Genomic DNA, 20,782 nt, shown 5'->3' with positions numbered 1-20,782 from the left:
TTCTTTTTTTTTTTTTTTTTGGACATCTTAAGCTTTAGTACAAAGAGATGGTGATGGTGGTGCAGTATTCAATTTTTTTTTTTGAGACAGGGTGTCACTCTGTCACCCAGGCTGGAGTGCAGTGGCACAATCTCGGTTCACTGCAACCTCTGCCTCCCAGTCTCAAGTGATCCTCCCACCTCAGCCTCCCTAGTAGCTGGGACTACAGGTGGGCACCATCATGCCCAACTAACTTTTGTATTTTTAGTAGAGATGCGGTTTCGCCATGTTGGCCAGGCTGATCTTGAACTCTTGACCTCAGGTGATTCACTTGCTTTGGCCTCCCAAAGTGCTGGGATTACAGGCATGAGACACCACTCCCGGCCAGTATTCAATTTTGATCTTTGTTTTTGAAGCAGAGTTCATAAATGTTTATCTCAGTTATACATTTTGCATTCTGTCATGCTAGAGTTGCAATTTATGCATGACATTTTGTTATTCTCCTTGTTGCTGCCTTCAGTGATTATTTCTTCCTGTCTCACCTAGTCACTGCAGCATCGTTAGTGACTGCAGTTTCAAGGTACAGTCATAGTCAAAGTGAGGGTGGGAGTGATGCTGTGCAGTGGCTGTCAGAGTAGCTTATCCAGTCCTGTAATTATATAGATGCAGAATCTGTAGCCAAACTACAAAGTAAAGACCAAGTTGTTCTGGGTCTCACATGAAGTCAGTAAAAGGGCCAGGCTGTATATACCTCAGTGTCCCCTCTCCTGCATCCTATCTATTTCTCTTCCTGCAGTACTTCACTGATAAAGTGCTGAATTGCTTAGGGTTTTGTCTCCAAATTCCTTGATATGTTTTTGTCGTAGTCAGCTTGGACTGCCATAACAAAACACCATAGACGGAGTGGCTTAAAAACAGGTGCTAGCGTAGTTGGCTTCTGGTCAGAGCTCTCTTCTTGGCTTGCAGATGGTTGCCTTTATCCCTGTGTCCTCACATGGCAGGGCAGGGGAGAGAGAGAGAGAGAGATTGATAGACAGAGAGAGAGACTGATACACACACACACACACACACACACACACACACACACACACAGAGAGAGAGAGAGAGAGAGAGAGAGAGAGTGCTGTCTCTACTTTTATTTTTTTTTTTGAGACGGAGTCTCGCTCTGTTGCCCAGGCTGGAGTGCAGTGGTGTAATCTCGGCTCACTGCAAGCTCCGCCTCCTGGGTTCACACCATTCTCCTCCCTCAGCCTCCTGAGTAGCTGGGTCTACAGGCACCCGCCACCATGCCCGGCTAATTTTTTGTATTTTTAGTAGAGACGGGGTTTCACCGTGTTAGCCAAGATGGTCTCGATCTCCTGACCTCATGATCCGCCCACCTTGGCCTCCCAAAGTGCTGGGATTACAGGCGTGAGCCACCGCGCCCGGCCACTGTCTCTACTTATAAGGGTACTATCCCATCATAGGGACCTACTTAGGTCTGAAAAGCCCTGTCTCCAAATATCATCACATTGGAGGTTAGGGCTTCAACATATGAATTTGGGGGGTGGGATGTGCACAACTCATTCCCATATCATGTTTCATTCATTCATAGAAAGAAAAAAATTCTCTCCTTGGCATGTTCTGAAGGACAGTCTTTTTGTTTTGTTTTTAAGGAAGTACTAATGAATTATATCTTAATTGTTATGTGGTACTTAACTTACTATTTGTAACAAAATTTCCACGTTCTTAACACTGGAAGTGTATCATCATAGGAAAACAGATCCTACACTAAAAGTTTTACAGAGTAAATTCAGTTACATGTGTGTGATATACTGATTGAGTATATCATGTCCAAAATGGGTATATCAGTGACAAAATGAGAGTAGATGAATTCATAATGCTCTGTAACTGAGTATAATGCCATCGATGATGCAATTCAGTGATATATTCAGTAGACTGATAATATTTTATCTACATATGGCTTATTATCCCTAAACTCCATGGAAATAAATAAGGTCATTGAAAGATGAGTAAGCTTATGTACAGAAAGAAAAAACAGGTCATTGATATAATTGAACATTACAAACTTGCACATTAAATACATGTACCTCAGAATTTTTTTTTTTTTCTTTGAGACAGAGTCTCACTGTCACCCAGGCTGAAGGGCAGTGGCCCAACCATGGCTCACTGCAGCCTCGACCTGCTGGGCTCAAGCGATCCTCCCATCTCAACCTTCCAAGTAGCTGAGACTACAGGTATGCACCACCATGCCTGGCTAATTTTTTAAGTTTTTGTAGAGAAAATGTCTTGCAGTGTTGCCCAGGCTGGTCTTAAACTCCTGGCCTCAAGCGCTCCTCCTGCCTTGGCCTTCCAAAATATTGGGATTACAGGCATGAGACCACCATGCCTGGCCAGAATTTTTTTTTTAATTATACTTTTGACTTACTTAAAATGAGCCTAATGCACCCCCCACCCCCAATCTTGTAGAGCCATCTGCTTTTTCTATAACTTTTCAAGGGAATTAGAATGGGTGGTCTTTCCTGAGGTGATTTTTTTTTTTTTTTTTTTTGAGACGGAGTCTTGCTGTGTCGCTCAGGCTGGAGTGCAATGGCGCAATCTCGACTCACTGCAACCTTTGCCTCCCAGGTTCAAGTGATTCTTCTGCCTCAACCTCCCGCCCGAGTAGCTGAGATTACAGGCATGTGCCACCATGCCAGGCTAATTTTTGTATTTTAGTAGAGGCGGGGTTTTGCCATGTTGGCCAGGCTGGTCTTGAACTCCTGACCTCAGGTGATCCACTCGCCTCAGCCTCCCAAAGTGCTGGGATTACAGGCGTGAGCCACTGCACCTGGCCAAGGTGAACTTTTTAATATATTCTTGTAAGTAACTGATGTCCTTGACATTTTTTTGAACATTTATTGCTTCAAATTCAAGACTCAGATGAATCCATAACTGAATACGTTTGATAACAAAAGTGTCATTGTGCAAAAGTCATTATACTGGATTGTAATACAAGGAATATCACATGTAAGAATCAATCAGTAAACCATCTACTACTCTCTGCATTATTTACTCAACATCCTTATTGTGGGTTTTGCAGTTTTGTTTTTACTTATTTAAAGCACAATGTAAGGCACTGTGGAGGAAAGAAGTATAAATTGCTCCTGAAACTTTGCTTTCAAATAATTTATAATCTAGTGGGTTGTTGGGGCAGGAACAGGAGATAAGACATGTAAAGTATTAATAATTCTATCTCATAGTAATTAGGAAGAGTTATCAGACAGTATGTTTAAAATGATGTGGAGTTTCAGAGGAGGAAAAGGTAATTTCCACTTTGGGGCTCCTGGGAAGGCTTTGTAGAGGTAATGATGCTTAATTTATGATTTGAAAGATACTTAGAACTGGGCCGCTTCTGTGCTTGATTCTGTTCCCTTCCATTTCTTTCTTTCACAGCTTTGTTCAATTCATTACTGCTCCTTTCTTGCATATCTACTTTATCTCTCCACTGAGGCCCCTTTTTTCTGCTTATAAATATATTCTGCTCTTCCCTTTCTACCCCTTGGGCCCACCACTAACGCTTTTTAGAATTTTTTTGTAAATTTAAAAATAATTATATATTTTATTCCTGAGATAATGTTGCAGTTATCACATAATGCAAAGAACCACATGCAGGCATGCTATTTAAATATATATTTGTTTCAAAAATTCATTCTTTTTGGTGTACAATGCTTTGAGTTTTGACAAATGCATAGAGTTGTGGAAGCACGACCACAATGTGAATGCAGAAAGATTCCATCAGTCTAATACTTCCCTCATGCTATCCCTTTGTAGTCAACCCCTTCCCTGACCTGAAACCCTGGTAGCCATGGATCTGTTCTCGACCCCTGGAGTTTTGCCTTTTTCAGTATGTCATATAAATAAGCCATAGAGTGAGTCAAATAGAGCCCTTTGGATCTGGTTTATTTCACTTCTTACTTTTTATTATTGAGTAGTATTCCATTGTATGGGATGTGCCATAGTTTATATATTCAGCAGATGAAGAACATTTAGGTTATTTCCAGTTTTTGGTGGTTATGAATAAATGTTGCCGTAACTGCTGTAAAACATTCATAAAATAGGTTGTTATGTGAACATAAGTTTTCATTTCTCTTGGGTAAATACTTAGGAGTGGAATTGCTAGGTCATATGAAAAGTATGTTTAACTTTATAAGAAGCTGCCTAGGCCAAATGTGGTGGCTCACGCCTGTAATCCTAGCACTTTGGGAGGCCGAGGCAGGTGAATCACCTGAGGTCAGGAGTTCGAGACCAGCCTGGCCAACATGGTGAAACCCCATCTCTACTAAAAATACAAAAACTAGCTGGGTGTGGTAGCTCATGCCTGTAATCCCAGCTACGTGGGAGGCCGTGGCAGGAGAATCGCTTGAATCCAAGAGGTGGAGGTTGCAGTGAACTGAGATTGTGTCACGGAACTCCAGCCTGGGTGACAAGAGTGAAACTCCATCTAAAAAAAAGAAAAGAAAGAAAGAAAGAAAAAGGGAAGGAAGGAAGGAAGGAAGGAAGGAAAGAAACTGTCCAATTATTTTTCAAAGTGGTTGTTACCATTTTACATTTCTACCAGCAATGTATGAGAATGCTAGTTTGTTCACATCATTGTCAGCACTTGGTATTGTCAGTTTTCTTTATCTTTTACTCATTTGAATAGGTGTGTACTGGTATTTCATTGTGGTTTGAATTTGTATTTCTATAATGACTAATGATGTTTAACATCTTTGCATGTTTTTATTTGTCTGTTCAGATCTTTTGCTTGGTTTTTAATTGGGTAGTTTGTTTTCTTATTGTTGAGTTTTGAGAGTTCTTTATATATTCTGGACACAAGTCCTTTGTGAGATATGTGATTTGCAAATATTTTCTCAGTGCTTATCTTCTTAATATCTTAACAGGGTCTTTTGCAGAATGAAAGGATTTAATTTGGATGAGTCCTATTTACCATTTTTTTTTCATTTATGGATATGCTTTTTGTATTGTGTTTAAGAACTCTGCCTAATCCAAGATCACAAAATTTTCTTCTACGTTTTCTGGTAAAAGATGCATAGTTTTATGTTTTATCTCTAGGCCTGTGATCCATTTTGACTTAATTTTTGGGTATATGTGAGTTGTGGCTCAAAGTTTTTTTTTTTCTATTTTGTTTATGGGTGCCCTGTGGTTTCAGTACTAATGGTAGAAAAGACTGCTCTTTTTCCATTAAATTACCTTGGCACCATTGTCAAAATCAATTGCCCATATATGTTTGGCCAGTTTCTGGACTCTGTTCTTTTGCATTGATCTATGTGTCTATCAGCTCACAAATATACGGTCTTGATTGCTGTATTTTTTTTTTTTTTTTTTTTTTTTTTGAGACAGAGTCTCACTCTGTCAGCCAGGCTGGAGTGCAGTGCCGTGATCTCAGCTTACTGCAAACTCCACCTCCCGGATTCAAGCGATTCTCCTGCCTCAGCCTCCCGAGTAGCTGGGATTACAGGCACCCACTACTACACCTGGCTAATTTTTGTATTTTTAGTAGAGACGAGGTTTCACCATGTTGTCCAGGCTGGTCTCAAACTCCTGACCTCAAGTGATCCGCCTGCCTTGGCCTCCCAAAGTGCTGGGATTATAGGCATGAGCCACTGCGCACAGACTGATTACTAAATTTTTGTAACAAAATTTGAAATTAGGTGATGTGAGTCCTCTAACTTTGTTGTTCTTTCTTTAAGATTGTTTTGGCTATTCTTGTTTATTTTCCTTTCCATATAAATTCTAGCATCAGCTTGCTGATATGTACAAAAAGTCCTGCTGGGATTTTGATTATGATTGCATTGAATCTATAGATCAATTTGTGGACTATTGATAGCTTCATAATATGAAACCTTCCAGTCAATGAGTACAGTATTTCTCTCCATTTATTTAGGTCCTCTTTAGTGCCTTTCATCAGCGTTTTGTAGCTCCAGCACATATTTTGTTAGATTTATACCTACATATTTTTTTCTTCCTTTTCATTCTTTTCTTTTTTTTGGTGCTATAAGTGATATTTTACAAACCGAGTTCCAGTTATTCGTTGCAGGCGTATAGAAATATAATTGATTTCAACATATTGCCCTTGTATCTTCTCACCTTGCTAAACTCACTGATTTGTTATAGGAGCTTTGTTATAGAGTCTTTGTGATTTTCTGTGTATGTAATTATGTCAGCTGTGAATGGAGACTATTGTATTTCATCCTTTCCAATCTGGATGCTTGTGTTGATGTTGCTGTATAGCACTGGCTAGACCTCTAATATGATGTTGAAAAGTGGTAAGAATGGATATCTTTGCCTCGTTCCTGATCTCAGAGGGAAAGCATCTAGTCTTTTACAACTAAGTATGTTAGCTGAGGGTTTTTCATATATGAAGTCTGTCAGGTTGAGGATTTTTCTTTCTATTCTTCCTTTGCTGAGAACTTTTTTATCAGTAATAGATTTTGGATTTTGTCAGATGCTTTTTCTGCATTTATTGAGATGATCATATGGTTTTCTTTTTTTTAGTTTATTAATATGGTGAATTACATTGATTTGATTTCTATTTTTGACCAGTTGTGCATTCCCAGGATTAATTTCAATACTTGTTATCATTAAATTTTCAAGAAAACTCTAAAGTTAATATTACAAGAAGTGGTACTTGAAGGTATGTAATATAATATAAATACAAGTAAAATGCTCTGAGTAGCCTTATCATGGCTTTTATTCTTTTTATATATGGCTGGATTTGGTTTGCTAATACACATAGTCCCTGACTTATGATGGTTTGACTTATGGTTTTTTGATATTATGATGATGTGAAAGCAATATGCTTACAGTAGAAATCGTACTTTGAGTTTTGAATTTTGATCTTTTCCTGGGCTAGCAATAAGCTGTATGATACTCTCTTGTAATGCTGGGCAATAGCAGCGAGCTGTAGCTTCCAGTCAGCCACACAACATGAGGGCAAGCAACAGACACTCTACAGTGTACTGTGTTGCTAGCATTTTTGGATGTTGTGTTTTGTGTTTTTGCATTCCATCATGTCTACAAAATGCCCATGCTAGTCTAAGCTATGATATTTGGTAGGTTAGGTGTATTAGATGCATTTTCAACTTACAATATTTTCAACTGACAGTGGGTTTACTGGGATGTAACACAGTTGTAAATCAAGGAGCATCTGTATTTGTTGAGGACTCCTGGACTGTCTCTAAATTTCTCATTTTTTTCTCTTGTAATTTTTATCTCTGTATTTTTGCTCTACTTTCTAGATTTTAAATTTTTATATTGATTTTTGTCATTATTGCTGTTAGATTTTAGCTCCCTAGAGCTCTTTTTTTTTAACCAACCTTCCTTCCTTCCTTCCTTCCTTCCTTCCTTCCTTCCTTCCTTCCTCTCTCTCTCTCTCTCTCTCTCTCTCTCTCTTTCTTTCTTTCTTTCTTTCTTTCTTTCTTTCTTTCTTTCTTTCTTTCTTTCTTTCTTTCTTTCTTTCTTTCTTTCTTTCTTTTTTTTTTTTTCCAGAGTCTGGCCCCATCACCCAGGCTGGAGTGCAGTGGTGCGATTTCTGCTCACTGAAACCTCCACCTCCCAGGTTCAAAATATTCTTGTGCCTCAGCCTCAGGAGTAGCTGGGATTACAGGCTTACCACCATGTCTGGCTAACTTTTTTGTATTTTTAATAGAGACGGGGTCTCACTATGTTGCCCAGGCTGATCTCGAACTCTTGGCCTCCAGTGATCTGCCCACCTTGGCCTCCCAAAGTGCTGGGGTTACAGGTATGAGCCACTGCGCCTGGCCTTGTTTTCTTAATGTTCCTTTGAAAAAGCATCTTGTCAGTGTTCCATGAGTGCAGTATCATATTATACCTCTCTTGGGTTACTAATGATAAGTATTTTTTCTCAATGAATCATTTTCTTCAGGCTGACTTTCCCTTTTTGTTTTCATTTCTATCTTTCATGCTACAGGATTTCCTCAAAGGTCTGGCAATGGCTGGTTGTATGTATGCGTATGATTAAAAGTGTGAGAATAAAATACTAAATGAATGTTATGAGTGTGTAGGGAAGCTTATAGACTTGGAACTTCACTGTTTGCTGATCTAGGTGCACTGTTTTTAGTGGACCCTCTTCTGTCAATATCTTTAGGGTTTAAGCCTTGGGATAGTAACTTTTCTCAAAGAAAACCTGGAAATTCTAATCTCCTGGCTGAAGGGTTAATGTCTGGCTGCCAGCATTCTGGGAGGTGTCTAGGGGAAAGGAGCCAGGTGTCTTGACATGTGCCATGTAGCCGCATATAGTACCCAAGCCCTTAATCATGTCTGATGTTCTCCAACCTGGAGAATAAACCTCTAGATATATGCTATAGTTAGAGTGAGGGAGATGATAGATGTATCTGCTTCTCAAAAAGCTTTCACAAAATTCTCTTCCATTAGTCACCCCACCACACTTTACTCACAGATTACCTGTTGCTGCTGGTTTCTGAGCTTTTTGTGGATTCTGTAGTGTAAATTGGGTTGCCTCTCAGCTTTCTCCACTATCTGCAATAGTTTCTGGGTTCCTTTTATTTTTTTCTGCTATCTGCTCTCCTGTTCTCCCTGTCTGTGAAGATTTTTTTTTAAAATACTTTTTTATAATTTTCCTGTGGTTTCAGAAGAAAGATTAAAGATATATATATATATATATATATATTCAGTCAGCCATTTTAGCCTAGAATTCTCTATTTTCATGTTTATTTTTTTCCACCTATAATAAATTATTGTGATAGAACATTTAGAGATACAGAAAAGCATAAGGATTAAAATAATAATCCCCTACAGTCCCATCTTTTTGAGTGAACTCGTGTTGGCCTGTTATGTTTCTAGTCTTTTTCTGTGCATGTAAATTATGATCACATAATGTATATAATTTTTTCCAGCTTTATTCACTTAACAATGTGTTGTTAAATGTTAAGTCTCAATATTTTGGTTAATCATTGGAAATTCTCTGATATCATTTTTAACAACCACAGGTATTCTATTGTATTGATAATAATTCACCCTTATATAGTACTTAACTATATGTCAGATATTGTTCTAAATTCTTTGCAAATACTAACTCATTTAATCTTCCCATCAACACTATGAGGTAGATATTATTGTTATTATCCCATTTTGCAGATGAGGAAATAAGGCACAGAGTAGTGCCCATGGTCACTCAGCTAGTAAGTGGTAGAGTCAGAATTCAAATTCGGCCAGGCGTGGTGGCTGACACCTGTAATCCCAGCAGTTTGGTAGACCGAGGTGGGTGGATCAGGGATTGAGCCCAGAAGTTTGAAACCAGCCTGGGAAACCTGGCAAAACCCTGTCTTTACAAAAAATACAAAAAAATTAGCCAAGTGTGGTGGCATGCGCCTACAGTCCCAGCTACTTGAGAGGCTGAGGCAAGACAGTCACTTGAGCACAGGAGGGGGAGGTTGCAGTGAGCTGAGACTGTGCCACTGCACTCCAGCCTGGGCGAAAGAGTGAGACCTTGTCTTAAATAAATAAATAAATAAATATGAATTCAAATTTAAGCAGTCTGGCTTGAGAGTCTGTTCTCTTAATCATGATACCAGACAATGCTTCTATATTTGTGCAATCATTTATTTTTTACATATCGTTAGATAATTTAGGTTGTTTGTATTTTATGTTAATTATAAATTATGCTTGTACAAATGTCTTTTTGTGTCGGGTTTTGTGCACTTCAGTTTATTTGCTATTGTCCTTCTACATCCTTTCATGTTCCTGTCCCATTTCTCTTCCTTTCCCAATCATCTCTCTTTATATTTATGACCCATTCTTCTTAATACTGGCAGTTTGGATCTCTCTTTTGAAAAGCATTCCTGAAAGTTGACAGATGACCTTTCTTCTTGTCAAATTCATTGCATTCGTTCCTAGTCTCCTTGATCAGTCTGTAACATTTGACAGACTATTAGCTACACTCATTTTTTTTTTTTTCTTTTGACATGGAGTTTTGCTCTTGTTGCCCAGGCTGAAGTGCAATGGTGGGATCTCGGTTCACTGCAACCTCTGCCTCTCAGGTTCAAGAGATTCTCCTGCCTCAGTCTCCTGAGTAGCTGGGATTACAGCCATGCATCACCACGCCCGGCTAATTTTGTATTTTTAGTAGAGACGAGGTTTCACCATGTTTGTCAGGCTGATCTTGAATCCTGACCTCAGGTGATCTGCCTGCCTCGGCCTCCCAAAGTGCTGGGATTACAGGCGTGAGCCACCGTGCCTGGTTAGCTACACTCATCTTTATGAAAAGTTCTTCCCTTTCACTATTCTTGTCATTGTACTCTTCTAGTTCTTCCACCTCTTTTTCCCTTCTCTTAACTCCCTTCTGTCATCCTTCTGACTATCAAATGTGGACTTTCTTCCTAGTTATATCCTCGCCTCTTGGTTTTTCTCTTTCCTCTCTCTCCCTTTCTTTCTCCTTCTCTTCCTCCCCATTCTTCCTCTCTCTTCTTCCTCTTTTTCTTGATTTTTGCATGCTCTCTCCTTGAGTGATGGCATCCATTTTCACGGTCGGTTTCAAGTACTATGTCTTTAGAACTGAATTTATTTATTTCTATTTATCCAACAAATTGTCCCACATGAAGTTCTTATTTTTGTTTATATTATCACCACTGTTTTGGTCACATAGGCTAAAAACTGTATTCATTCTTAGTTTTACCATTACCCTTTATTCTTTCTTCTAAAACATTTATGTACAATTCACATATCATAAAATTCACCCTTTTAAAGCCTACAATTCAGTGGTTTTTAGTATAGTCACAAAGTTATAAAACTGTCACCACTATCCTAATTCCAGAACATTTCATGACCCTCAAAAGAAACCCTCTTCATGAGAACACATGGACACAGGGAAAGGAATAACACACACTGGGGCCTGTTGGGAGGTGGGTTGTGGGGACAGAGAGCATTAGGAAAAATAGCTAATGCATGCTGGGTTTAATACCTAGGTGATGGGTTGATAGGTGCATCAAACCACCATGGCACATGTTTACCATGTAACAAACCTGCACATGTACCCTGGAACTTGAAATAAAAATAAAAAAAGAAGTCCTGTTCTTATTAGCAGACACTCTCCGTTCTCCCATCCCCTTGGCTGTGAATTTACTAATCTATTTTCTATCTCTATGGACTTGCCTATTCTGGGCACTTAATATAAATGAATCATGAAGCATGTGACATTTTGTGTCTGACTTCTTTCACTTAGGATAATGTTTTCAAAGTCCATTCATATTGTATCATGTATCAGTACTTCATTCCTTTTTCTGATTGAATAATACTCCTTTGTATGGATGTACCGCCTTTCGTTTGATGGACATCTGGACTATTTTTACCTTTTGGATATTTTGAATTACACTGCTATAAACATTTTTTTTTTTTTTTTTTTTTTGAGACGGAGTCTTGCTCTGTTGCCTAGGCTGGAGTGCAGTGGTGCAATCTCGGCTCACCACAACCTCTGCTTCCTGGGTTCAAGTGATTCTCCTGCCTCAGTTTCCTGAATAGCTGGGACTATAGGCAAATGCCACCATGTCTGGCTAATTTTTGTATTTTTAGTAGGGACAGTGTTTCACTATGTTGGCCAGGCTGGTCTTGAACTCCTGACCTCGTGATCTGCCCACCTTGTCCTCCCAAAGTGCTGGGATTACAGGAGTGAGCCACCGTGCCTAGCCTATAAACATATTTGTACAATGTTTTGAGTGAACATCTGCTTTCAATTCTACTGCATGTATACCTATAAGTGAAATCACTGGGTCATATGGTAACTTTATGTTTATTATTTTGAGAAACTGTCAGACTGTTTTCAAACCTGGCTGCACCATTTACATCCCTATCAGTAATGTATCAGGGTTCCAGTTTCTTCGTACCCTCACCAACACTTGTTACTATCCTTTCTTTTCTTTCTTTCTTTTTTTTATTATAGCCACCTAGTGGGTATGAAGTGTTATTTTAGTTTTTTTTTTAATTTAGAAATTTATTCTGTTTAATCCACAAGCTTTACATAGCTTTAATTTAAAAAAAAAAAAAAACTGGAAAAAAAAAATCAAAACAAAAACAGTGAAACTAAGACACTGTTCCAAAGTCTGGGCCCTTCCAGCCTTCCAAATACAAGAGCTCAGAAAATTTTATATACTGATTGGAAGAACAAGAGAAAAATATGAACAGAGCCATGACATTTCATTAAACAAAATTGTATGTAACTAAAAGATCCTTCCTGGGACTGGCTCATTGCCTTTACAAAAGAAAAAACAAAACAAAAACACAAAACCAGAAGAACAGAATGAGGGTCCAGTGTTCCAGATCAACTTGTTACACATCAATATAAATCCACAGTCACAGTGTCCTGGCAAACAGCATGCTTTCATTTTCTGTCTCATCTTAGAGCTTGAATCCTGATTCATTTCAGCAGAAACTCCACAGGCAACAGGAAAGATTATGGCATTAAGATATTCATTTATACTTTTGTGGTAGTTCAAAACAGTGGTCTTATTTCTGGGCAAGCTTACAGAACATACAACGTCAGAAGCATAAGTTAAATGGGTGCTAAGACTCAAATGAAAAAAATGTAAAGAAAAAGAAAAACAAAAAGAAAACCACAAACCAACCAACCAACCAAACAAACAAACAAAAAAACGCTCTGGGAATAGCCAGGGCATTTAAAGGAACCATGAAAATGCTAATAGTATTTAAACCCCCCTTTTTAAAAAGGGGATTTTTTTTTTGGCTTAAAATATTTCACTCTAAATGAATTATGTCAGCTGTCAGTGAAAGAATGTCACTAATACAGTATGGACAACTTTTGCAATGTAAATCCATGCCCCTTGTTTTACATGGTGAACTTCAACCTAGCAATTATTACAACAAATGTTATAGTCTAAAACTCAAACACATTTTAGCAATTTTGAAATTGAACTGCATACAAACCAAATAAAATTTACATCATAACAAACATTTCCGCCTGAGACTGTGGGGACACTTGGGCCTTCCTCATTGATCTCAGGGCCTTTTCACACAGGTGCTTTTCTTTTTTCTTTTGATTTTTCCGAGATGGAGTCTCACTCTGTCCCCCAGGCTGGAGGCCAGTGGCGCGATCTCGGCTTACTGCAACATCCGCCTCCCGGGTTCACGCCATTCTCCTGCCTCAGCCTCCCGAGTAGCTGGGACTACAGGTGCCCCCCGCCACGCTTGGCTAATTTTATTTGTATTTTTAGTAGAAACGGGGTTTCACCGTGTTAGCCAGGATGGTGTCGCTCTCCTGACCTTGTGATCCGCCCCCCTCGGCCTCCCAAAGTGCTGGGATTACAGGCGTGAGCCACCGTGCCTGGCCAACGCAGGTGCTTTTCTAAGTCATCAAGGTTATCTTCAGCTTCACTTTCAGTCTCCTTCTTCGGCTCTGGCGCTGCCACTGGTTCTTCCTGTGCTAATGTGGTTGTGGCAGCTGCAATGACTGCAGGGGTCACAGCAGCTGCAGCAGTTGCAGCCACAGCCTTTTCCTTCTTGTGTTTTTTGTGCTTCTTGTGCTTCTTATCCTTTTTGTGTTTCTTGTCCTTCTTTTTCTTCCCACCTCCTTCTTGACTGGAATTTCTTGGTGGTGATGCTCTTGGTGTTGGGCTTTTGGCCTTTTTGACCGGTACAGCTGGTGTCCAGTTTGTAGATGGTGCCTGAGACCAGACGGGGGATGGAGGTGCTGGGGGCTTTTAAGCTGCTGGCTCAGGAGACCCGGAGACAGATCAGGAGGATGTGACCCTCCTTATAGACTGTGGGCTTCGTGAAGCAGGCTTTTTTATCTTTATAGGTTCCAGAGTCCTGGAGAGTCTCCTAAAGGGCCTAGTATTTGGAGACAGGGACTGCCTTCTTTGGGGTGATGACGACCCTCCTCTTCGAATGGGTGGAAGACTTGAGGAGGTCTGAGGAGCTCGAGGCTGTGGTGAGGGCGAATGCCATTTGTTTGATTGTGGTGATCGGGCCTGGTGGGTGGAGTGGCTTGGGGAAGACCCCTTCCTGTGCTTGGATGATAATGAAGGTGAACATCTCTTGGTGACTGAGGAGCTTCTTTGTTTGGGAGGTGGAGAATGGGAGACCCAATGCTTTGGTGGTGAAGATGGTGATGCTCTTTGTTCAGGAAGGGGAGGAGGAGAAGCCATTCTTCTCTTTGGAGTTGGAGAAGGAGAGTATCTCCTCTCTGTTGGAGGAGAGTATCTTCTAGGAGAAGGCTGAGCACCGATGTGGGGGAGAAGGAGTTCTTTTTCGTGGTGGTGGTGTTGGAGAACTGCGCCATCGAGGAAGAGAGGCGGGAGAAGGAGACCATCGCCTTCTGGTGGGTGGTGGGGATGGAGTTCTTCTCCATCTACCACGAGGGGAAGTCTCTTTTTGGCGCTTTCGTGGTGATGGAGAGGCACTCCGGGAAGGGGAATGTCTCCGCCGCCTGCCAACCGCACCATTCTTCACATGGGATCTCTTGGGTCTTTCATCTTCTTTGGAGGAGGAGGAGCCAGAGTCAGATGAAGACTGCTGGTTTTGTCGTCTGTATGGGCGTCTCTGCTGCACAGAATCTACTGCAGCCATTTTACCACCTTTATCTTCTTCTGATTCAGATAACCCTACTTTTCTAGGCTTCGGCGCTGGTGAAGGGGATTCCCTTTTCTCAGTACCTTTATGTTTTGTCACTACCTGAAGTTCTCCCTGGAGATACGGAAACACGACTTTTTCTTGTACAGTTTGACTGCTGGGGTGTTGGGGAATGCCGAGTTTTGGGTGGTGGAGTTCCAGGAGGAGATGGCCTGTGCCTTCGCCTTGGAGGACTTGCTGAAGGAGATAACCTACAAATTTTTCAAGGGGGGCTGGCTGTCCTCTTGGGAGGCTTCTTTGGTGGTGACCGGGAATGAGATGAAGAGGATGATGAGCTACTCCCAGACAAGGATGCTGACGAACGTCTTCTTCATCTTACTGGAGATCTACTCCTTCTATGCCTTGGTGGAGGAGGCATTCTTCTTGGTGGAGCTCTTCTTCAAGGAGATGGCTGCCTTCTTGGGCTTGGCCGCCTTCTAGGTGAATACAATCTTGATCAGGATCTATGGCGCCGTCTAGGTGGAGTGTGAGAAGGAGAGTGGGACCGCATCTGGGATCTTGATTTGGAGCGTGTCCGAGATCGTGGTCAGGTCTTTTCCTTCTGCGTTTCTTTTTCGGAATTTTTTTTTTTTTTTTTTTTTTTTTTTCCGGAGAAGGTTCTTTAGGCTCTGGTACAGGTTCAGGTTTGGGAACTTTCAGAATGTCACTAGTAGAAGGGGCCTGTTCTACTGAAGGTTCTTTTACCTTCACTGAAGGTTCTAGGAGCTCTGGAGGTTTTTCCTTCTTTTCTGGAGCAGAAGGACTCTGGCTCTTGGTTCTGTGACGGGGAGATCAAGGATGACTGCGCTTTGTCTCTTCTAACAGGGGAAGATCGTCTTCTAGGGGAAGGAGATTTGCATCTTCTTGGGCTACGAGACCTCTCTGTTTTTTCTCTGCTGCTTTCTTTTTCTTCCCTATGCCTTTTATCTTTGTCTTTGTCTTGCTTTTTCATAGATGCGAATTTTTCTTGTTCAGTCTGTCTTTGTTTTATTTCTTCTTTCTTCAGTTCTAGGAAAGCAGAAGGAATTCCCACGATGTTTCCTTGTGCACTTAGCAGCAGGGGCCACAGTTCTCCCACAAATTCTCGAGCATTTTTTCCATTCGAAAATCCAGTCAGGTTGATTTGCATCATTTTGGAGTCTGGGTTCTTCACTTACAACTGGTTGAATATAAACTCAATCACAACATCATCTTCATCCCAAGGATTTCCATTACTCTTTTTGTTATCCAAGGCTTTATAACTTCCAAATTTACTTTGCTCGTGTCCCCCTTTTTTTCTAGGCATTCTGCAAATTTCAGCTGCTTCAGTAGTTTCTTCTGTCTGTTGCAGAACTGATTATTCTGTTCTCCACTTGATCGGGGAAGAATCCCACATGCATCTTGCCTTCTCGCTCAGAGGTCGCTCCCTATGCCAGGGTGCCCCACCTATTTTATAGTTTTAATTTGCATTTCCCTGATGACTAATGATATTGAGCATCTTTTCATGAGCTTATTGACCATTTGCATATCTTCTTTGGAAGTATGTCTATTAAAATGCCCATTTTAACATTGGATTATTTTTCTTTTTATTGTTGAGTTTTAAGAGTTTTTAAAATATATTCTGGATTCTAAATCCTTATCAGTTATGTGACTTGCAAATGTTTTTATCCATCCCATGGACTGTCTTCTCAGTTTCTTTCTTTCTTTCTTTTTTTATTTTTTTTTTGAGACTGAGTCTCGCAATCTCGCCCAGGCTGGAGTGCAGTGGCGCCATCTCCGCTAACTGCAAGCTCCACCCCTTGGGTTCACGCCATTCTCCTGCCTCAGCCTCCCGAGTAGCTGGGACTACAGGCACCTGCCACCACGCCCGGCTAATTTTTTTTTTTTTTTGTATTTTTAGTAGAGACGGGGTTTCACCGTGTTAGCCCGGATAGTCTCGATCTCCTGACCTTGTGATCCACCCTCCTTGGCCTCCCAAAATGCTGGGATTACAGATGTGAGCCACTGCGCCCGGCCTGTTTCTTGATTGAGTTCTTTGAAGCACAAAATTTAAGTTTTGATAAAGTCTGTCTTTGGTTGCTTGTGGTTTTCGTGTCACATTTAAGAAACCATTGCCTAATCTAAGGTCACTAAAATTTATTTCTATGTTTTACAGTTTATATTTTTACGTCTTAAATTTAAGTCTTTGATACATTTCAATTTAACTTTTGTATATGGCACAAGATAGGAGTCTAATTTCATTCTTTGCATGTGGATATCCAGTTTGTCTTGCCACCATTCGTTGAAAAAACTATTCTTCCCCTATTTAATTGTCTGGAGTTCCTTGGTGAAAATCAAATGGTCATAAATCTATGGATTTCTTTCTGGACTCTCAATCCTATTTTATTGGTCTATACTTATATGTTAATCCTTATGCCAGTACCAAAACATCTTGATTACTGTGGCTTTGTATTACATTTTCAAATTAGGAAGTGTGAGTTCTCCAACATTCTTCTTTTTCAAGATTGTTTTGGCTAGATGTTTGCATTTTCATATATATTTTAGGAAGAACTTTTCAATTTCTTCAGAAAGTCAGCTGTAAGCTGGGTGCAGTGGTACATGCCTGTAGTCCCAGCTACATAGAAGGCTGAGGCAGGAGAATCCCTTGAGCCCAGGAAGTTCAAGGCAAGCCTGGGCAAAACAACAAGACCCCATCTCAAAAAATAAAATCCAAACAGAATAAAACAAAAAAGCCAGCTGTGATTTTGATAGGTATCGCATGGAATCTGTGGATTAATTTGGGAAATATTGCCGTCTTAGCAATATTAAGTCTTCTAGTTCATGCACACAGGATCTCTTTCCATTTGTTTGGCCTTGTTTAATTTATTTCAATGACATTATACTTTGTATGATTTCAGTTCTTTTCAATTTATTGGGACTTTTTTGTGGCCAAACATGTGGTCTACCCTGGAGAATGTTCCATATATACTTGAGCAGAATGTATATTCTGCTCTTGTTTGGTGGAGTGTTCTGTAGATGTCTGTTAGATCTAGTAGGTTCGTAGTGCTGTTTAAGTCTTTCATTCTCTTGTTGATCTTCTATCTAGTTGTTGTATCCATTATTGAAAGTGGGGTACTGAAGTTGCCAACTATTATTGTTGTCTATTTCTTCCTTCAATTCTGTCAGGTTTTGCTTCTTATAATTTGGGGGCTCTGTGGTTAGGTACATATATGTTTATAATTGCTACTTTTTTTTTTTTTTTTTTTTTCTGAGACGGAGTCTCGCTCAGTTGCCCAGGCTGGAGTGCAGTGGCACGATCTTGGCTCACTGCAAGCTCCACCTCCCGGGTTCCCACCATTCTCCTGCCTCAGCCTCCCAAGTAGCTGGGACTACAGGCACCTGCCACCACACCTGGCTAATTTTTTTTGTATTTTTAGTAGAGACAGGGTTTCACCATGTTAGCCAGGATGGTCTCGATCTCCTGACCTTGTGATCCACCTGCCTTGGCCTCCCAAAGTGCTGGGATTACAGACGTGAGCAACCGCACCCGGCTGCTATTTATTCTTGATGTATTGACTTTTACATTGTCACAGAATGTCCTTTATCTCTCATAACACTTTTTGTCTTTAAGTCTATTTTACCTGATAAAGGTGTAGTTACTCCAGCTCTCTTTTGGTTACTGTTTGCTACACAGACACACACACACACACACACACACACACACACACACAAACACATTGTATACTTTTACTTTCAACTTAATTTGTGCCTTTGAATCAAAATTATACCTCTTGTAGACATCATATATTTGGATAATTTTTTGAACACTTTTTCCAATCTCTTTTTAATTTTTATCAATTTACATTTAATGTAGTTATTTCATCAATTTACATTTAATGTAGTTATCAATAAAGTAGAATTTACATCTGTCATTTTGTTATTTTTTCTATATATTTTATGTCTTTTCTGTTCCTTTATTCCTTCATTACTGCCTTTTTTTGTGTTAAGTAGGTATTTTCTAGTGTACCATTTTTATTCCCTTGTCATTTCTTTTACTATTTTTCTTTTTAGTTATTTTCTTAGTGGTTGTTTTATGGATTGCTAATATCTTAATTTATAACAATGTAGCTCATATTAATACCAACTTGATTTCAATATTATACAAAAGCTTTGCTCCTCTACAGCTCCTTTCCCTCCCCCTCCTTTGTGCTGTTATTGTCATACAAATGATACCTTTATACTTCACATGTCCATCAATATGGATGTATAATTATTGCATTATGCAGTTGTCTTTGAAATTAGATATGCAACAAAGGAGTTTCAAACAAATAATGTTTGCTAATCATGGAACTTTGGGCAAGTTCTTTAACTTCTCTAAACTTAGATGTCCTCATCTGCAGTATGGATATAATGATATTATTTACCTTGTATGGTTGCTTCAAGGATTAAGTGGGATAATGTATGTAAAGCATTTAGAACAGTGCCTAACACAGAATAAGTACTCCATAAATGGTAGCTGTGGTTATTAGTTACTATTTTATTTTACCATCGTGCTTTGCTCATGATGTTCCATCTATTTGTAATTTCGTTGTTTTTTTGTTTGTTTTGTTTTCTTTTCTTTTTGACAGAGTCCCACTCTGTTGCCCAGGCTGGAGTGCAGTGGCGTGATCTCAGTTCACTGCAACCTCCAGCTCCTGGGTTCAAGCGATTCTCATGCCTCGGTATTCTGAGTAGCTGGGATTACAGGCGTTCGCCACCATGCCCTGCTAATTTTTGTATTTTTAGTAGAGACAAGGTTTCACCATGTTGGCCAGGCTGGTCTCAAACTCCTGACCTCAAGTGATCCACTCGCCTCGGCCTCCCAAAGTGCTGGGATTACAGGTGTGAGCCATGGCGCCTGGCCTATTTGTAATTTCTTCTTTCCAATTTCCCTATGACAATTTTTTTTTTCATTCTCAAATACCACCACTTCCATGCTCTTAACTTGTACAGTGTCGATTATCACTATTACAACACTTATCACAGTCTTCCTTAGATTGTAGTTATTTGTAATATGTCTTATCTCTCATTCTATATTTTAAAACTCACGAGGGTGAATAATATGTCTTCTTCATCTCAGTATTTTTCACAGTGTGTAACTCAGTGCCTTATAATGGAGTAAGTGCTCAGTAAATGTTTACTGTATCACTGAATAACATGAATAATTTAAAAATGCAAAACAGATTGAATTTCCTAGTTCTGTTAGTAGATCTGAATGCCATTTTAAAGCAATAAACCAAGCATGATACACTTCCCTTAAGTAGTTTATGGACTTTCTCAGGTGAATAGGAGAGAGAGTCAGAAGATACTGGGATTCTTATTTCTCAAAATGTGGTAGACTGAAAGAGAATTTCAGTGCCTCACAGCATACAAATAGATTTGGATTTATTAGGTTGGTGCAAAAGTAATTGTGGTTTTTGCAATTCCTTTCAACTACAAAATCGCAATTACTTTTGCACCAACTTATAGATGGAGAAACGATTAATGAACATATATATTCCCTAAAAGAATGTGGAGACAGTAAAGTTTATTAAACAATGTACTTTTCCTCCATGTAACCCCCTAAGTGGTAGGTAGGGAAGGGAAGGGGCAGCAGAGTTTGATGGGTGTGCACTGAAACTTTAAAATAGAAAGAAGAAAGTTTGAATTTCAGCACTCAATATTAGGTGAGTGACTTTGGGAATGTCCTATAACATTTCTGATTGTCCATTTCCTTGCCTGTAATGCCTATGTCACAGAGGCGTTTAGAGAAGTAAATGAACTAATGGATTGTGAAATTGTTTTGTGAGTTACAAAGCATTTTTGGTCACTCTTTTTTTCTGGGTTCTTACTGCTCTGTGTTCATCATTCTGCTATAGCACTTCCCAGATTGTATTATAATTTATTTGTTTATATCTGTCTCCCACTAGATTGAGTTTTTTTCAGAGCTAAGATTTTTGTTTTATTTATCTTTGGACACCAGGACCTAACACACTGGTACTCAATAAATGTTTGATGAATGTGTGAATAAATGTTTCAGGTTGGAGATGAACTCAGGTGACCTATTAAGTTTCCTTCTAGTTTTGCTGTTTAAGATTCCATGAAAAGGTCTAGAAATAATTAGAGATTGACATAGGAAGAAATATTTAGAATGTGAAAACATGAACTTGGAGGACAGTTACAGATT

At 39.6% G+C, this 20,782-nt stretch overlaps 1 protein-coding gene and 1 pseudogene across 13 annotated transcripts in view; one reads left to right on the top strand and one right to left on the bottom strand.

Moving 5' to 3' along the window:
- Positions 1–20,782, top strand: part of LOC112426572 (uncharacterized) — a 123,254-nt gene that overhangs the window by 65,810 nt on the left and 36,662 nt on the right. For 7 of the 13 annotated variants that reach the window (XR_011618374.1, XR_011618381.1, XR_011618380.1 and 4 more), the window contains 2 exons: positions 2,101–2,216; positions 7,670–7,762. The exons of 4 other annotated variants lie outside the window; for them this stretch is intronic. Coding sequence is in view for 2 of the 9 variants with exons in the window: in XM_071089011.1 (XP_070945112.1) it covers positions 2,101–2,216; positions 7,670–7,762 (209 nt within the window). In the remaining 7 variants the exon portion in view is untranslated. The remainder of the gene's footprint in view (positions 1–2,100; positions 2,217–7,669; positions 7,763–20,782) is intronic. 2 more of the 13 variants (XR_011618376.1, XR_011618382.1) reach the window with 1 other exon arrangement.
- Positions 14,215–15,751, bottom strand: LOC112426580 (serine/arginine repetitive matrix protein 1 pseudogene; annotated as a pseudogene).

The sequence above is a fragment of the Macaca nemestrina genome, chromosome X (genome assembly GCF_043159975.1).
Source record: "Macaca nemestrina isolate mMacNem1 chromosome X, mMacNem.hap1, whole genome shotgun sequence".
NCBI lineage: Eukaryota > Metazoa > Chordata > Mammalia > Primates > Cercopithecidae > Macaca > Macaca nemestrina.
Note: the sequence above shows the minus strand (reverse complement) of the source record. Positions and strands in the feature narration are given on the sequence as shown.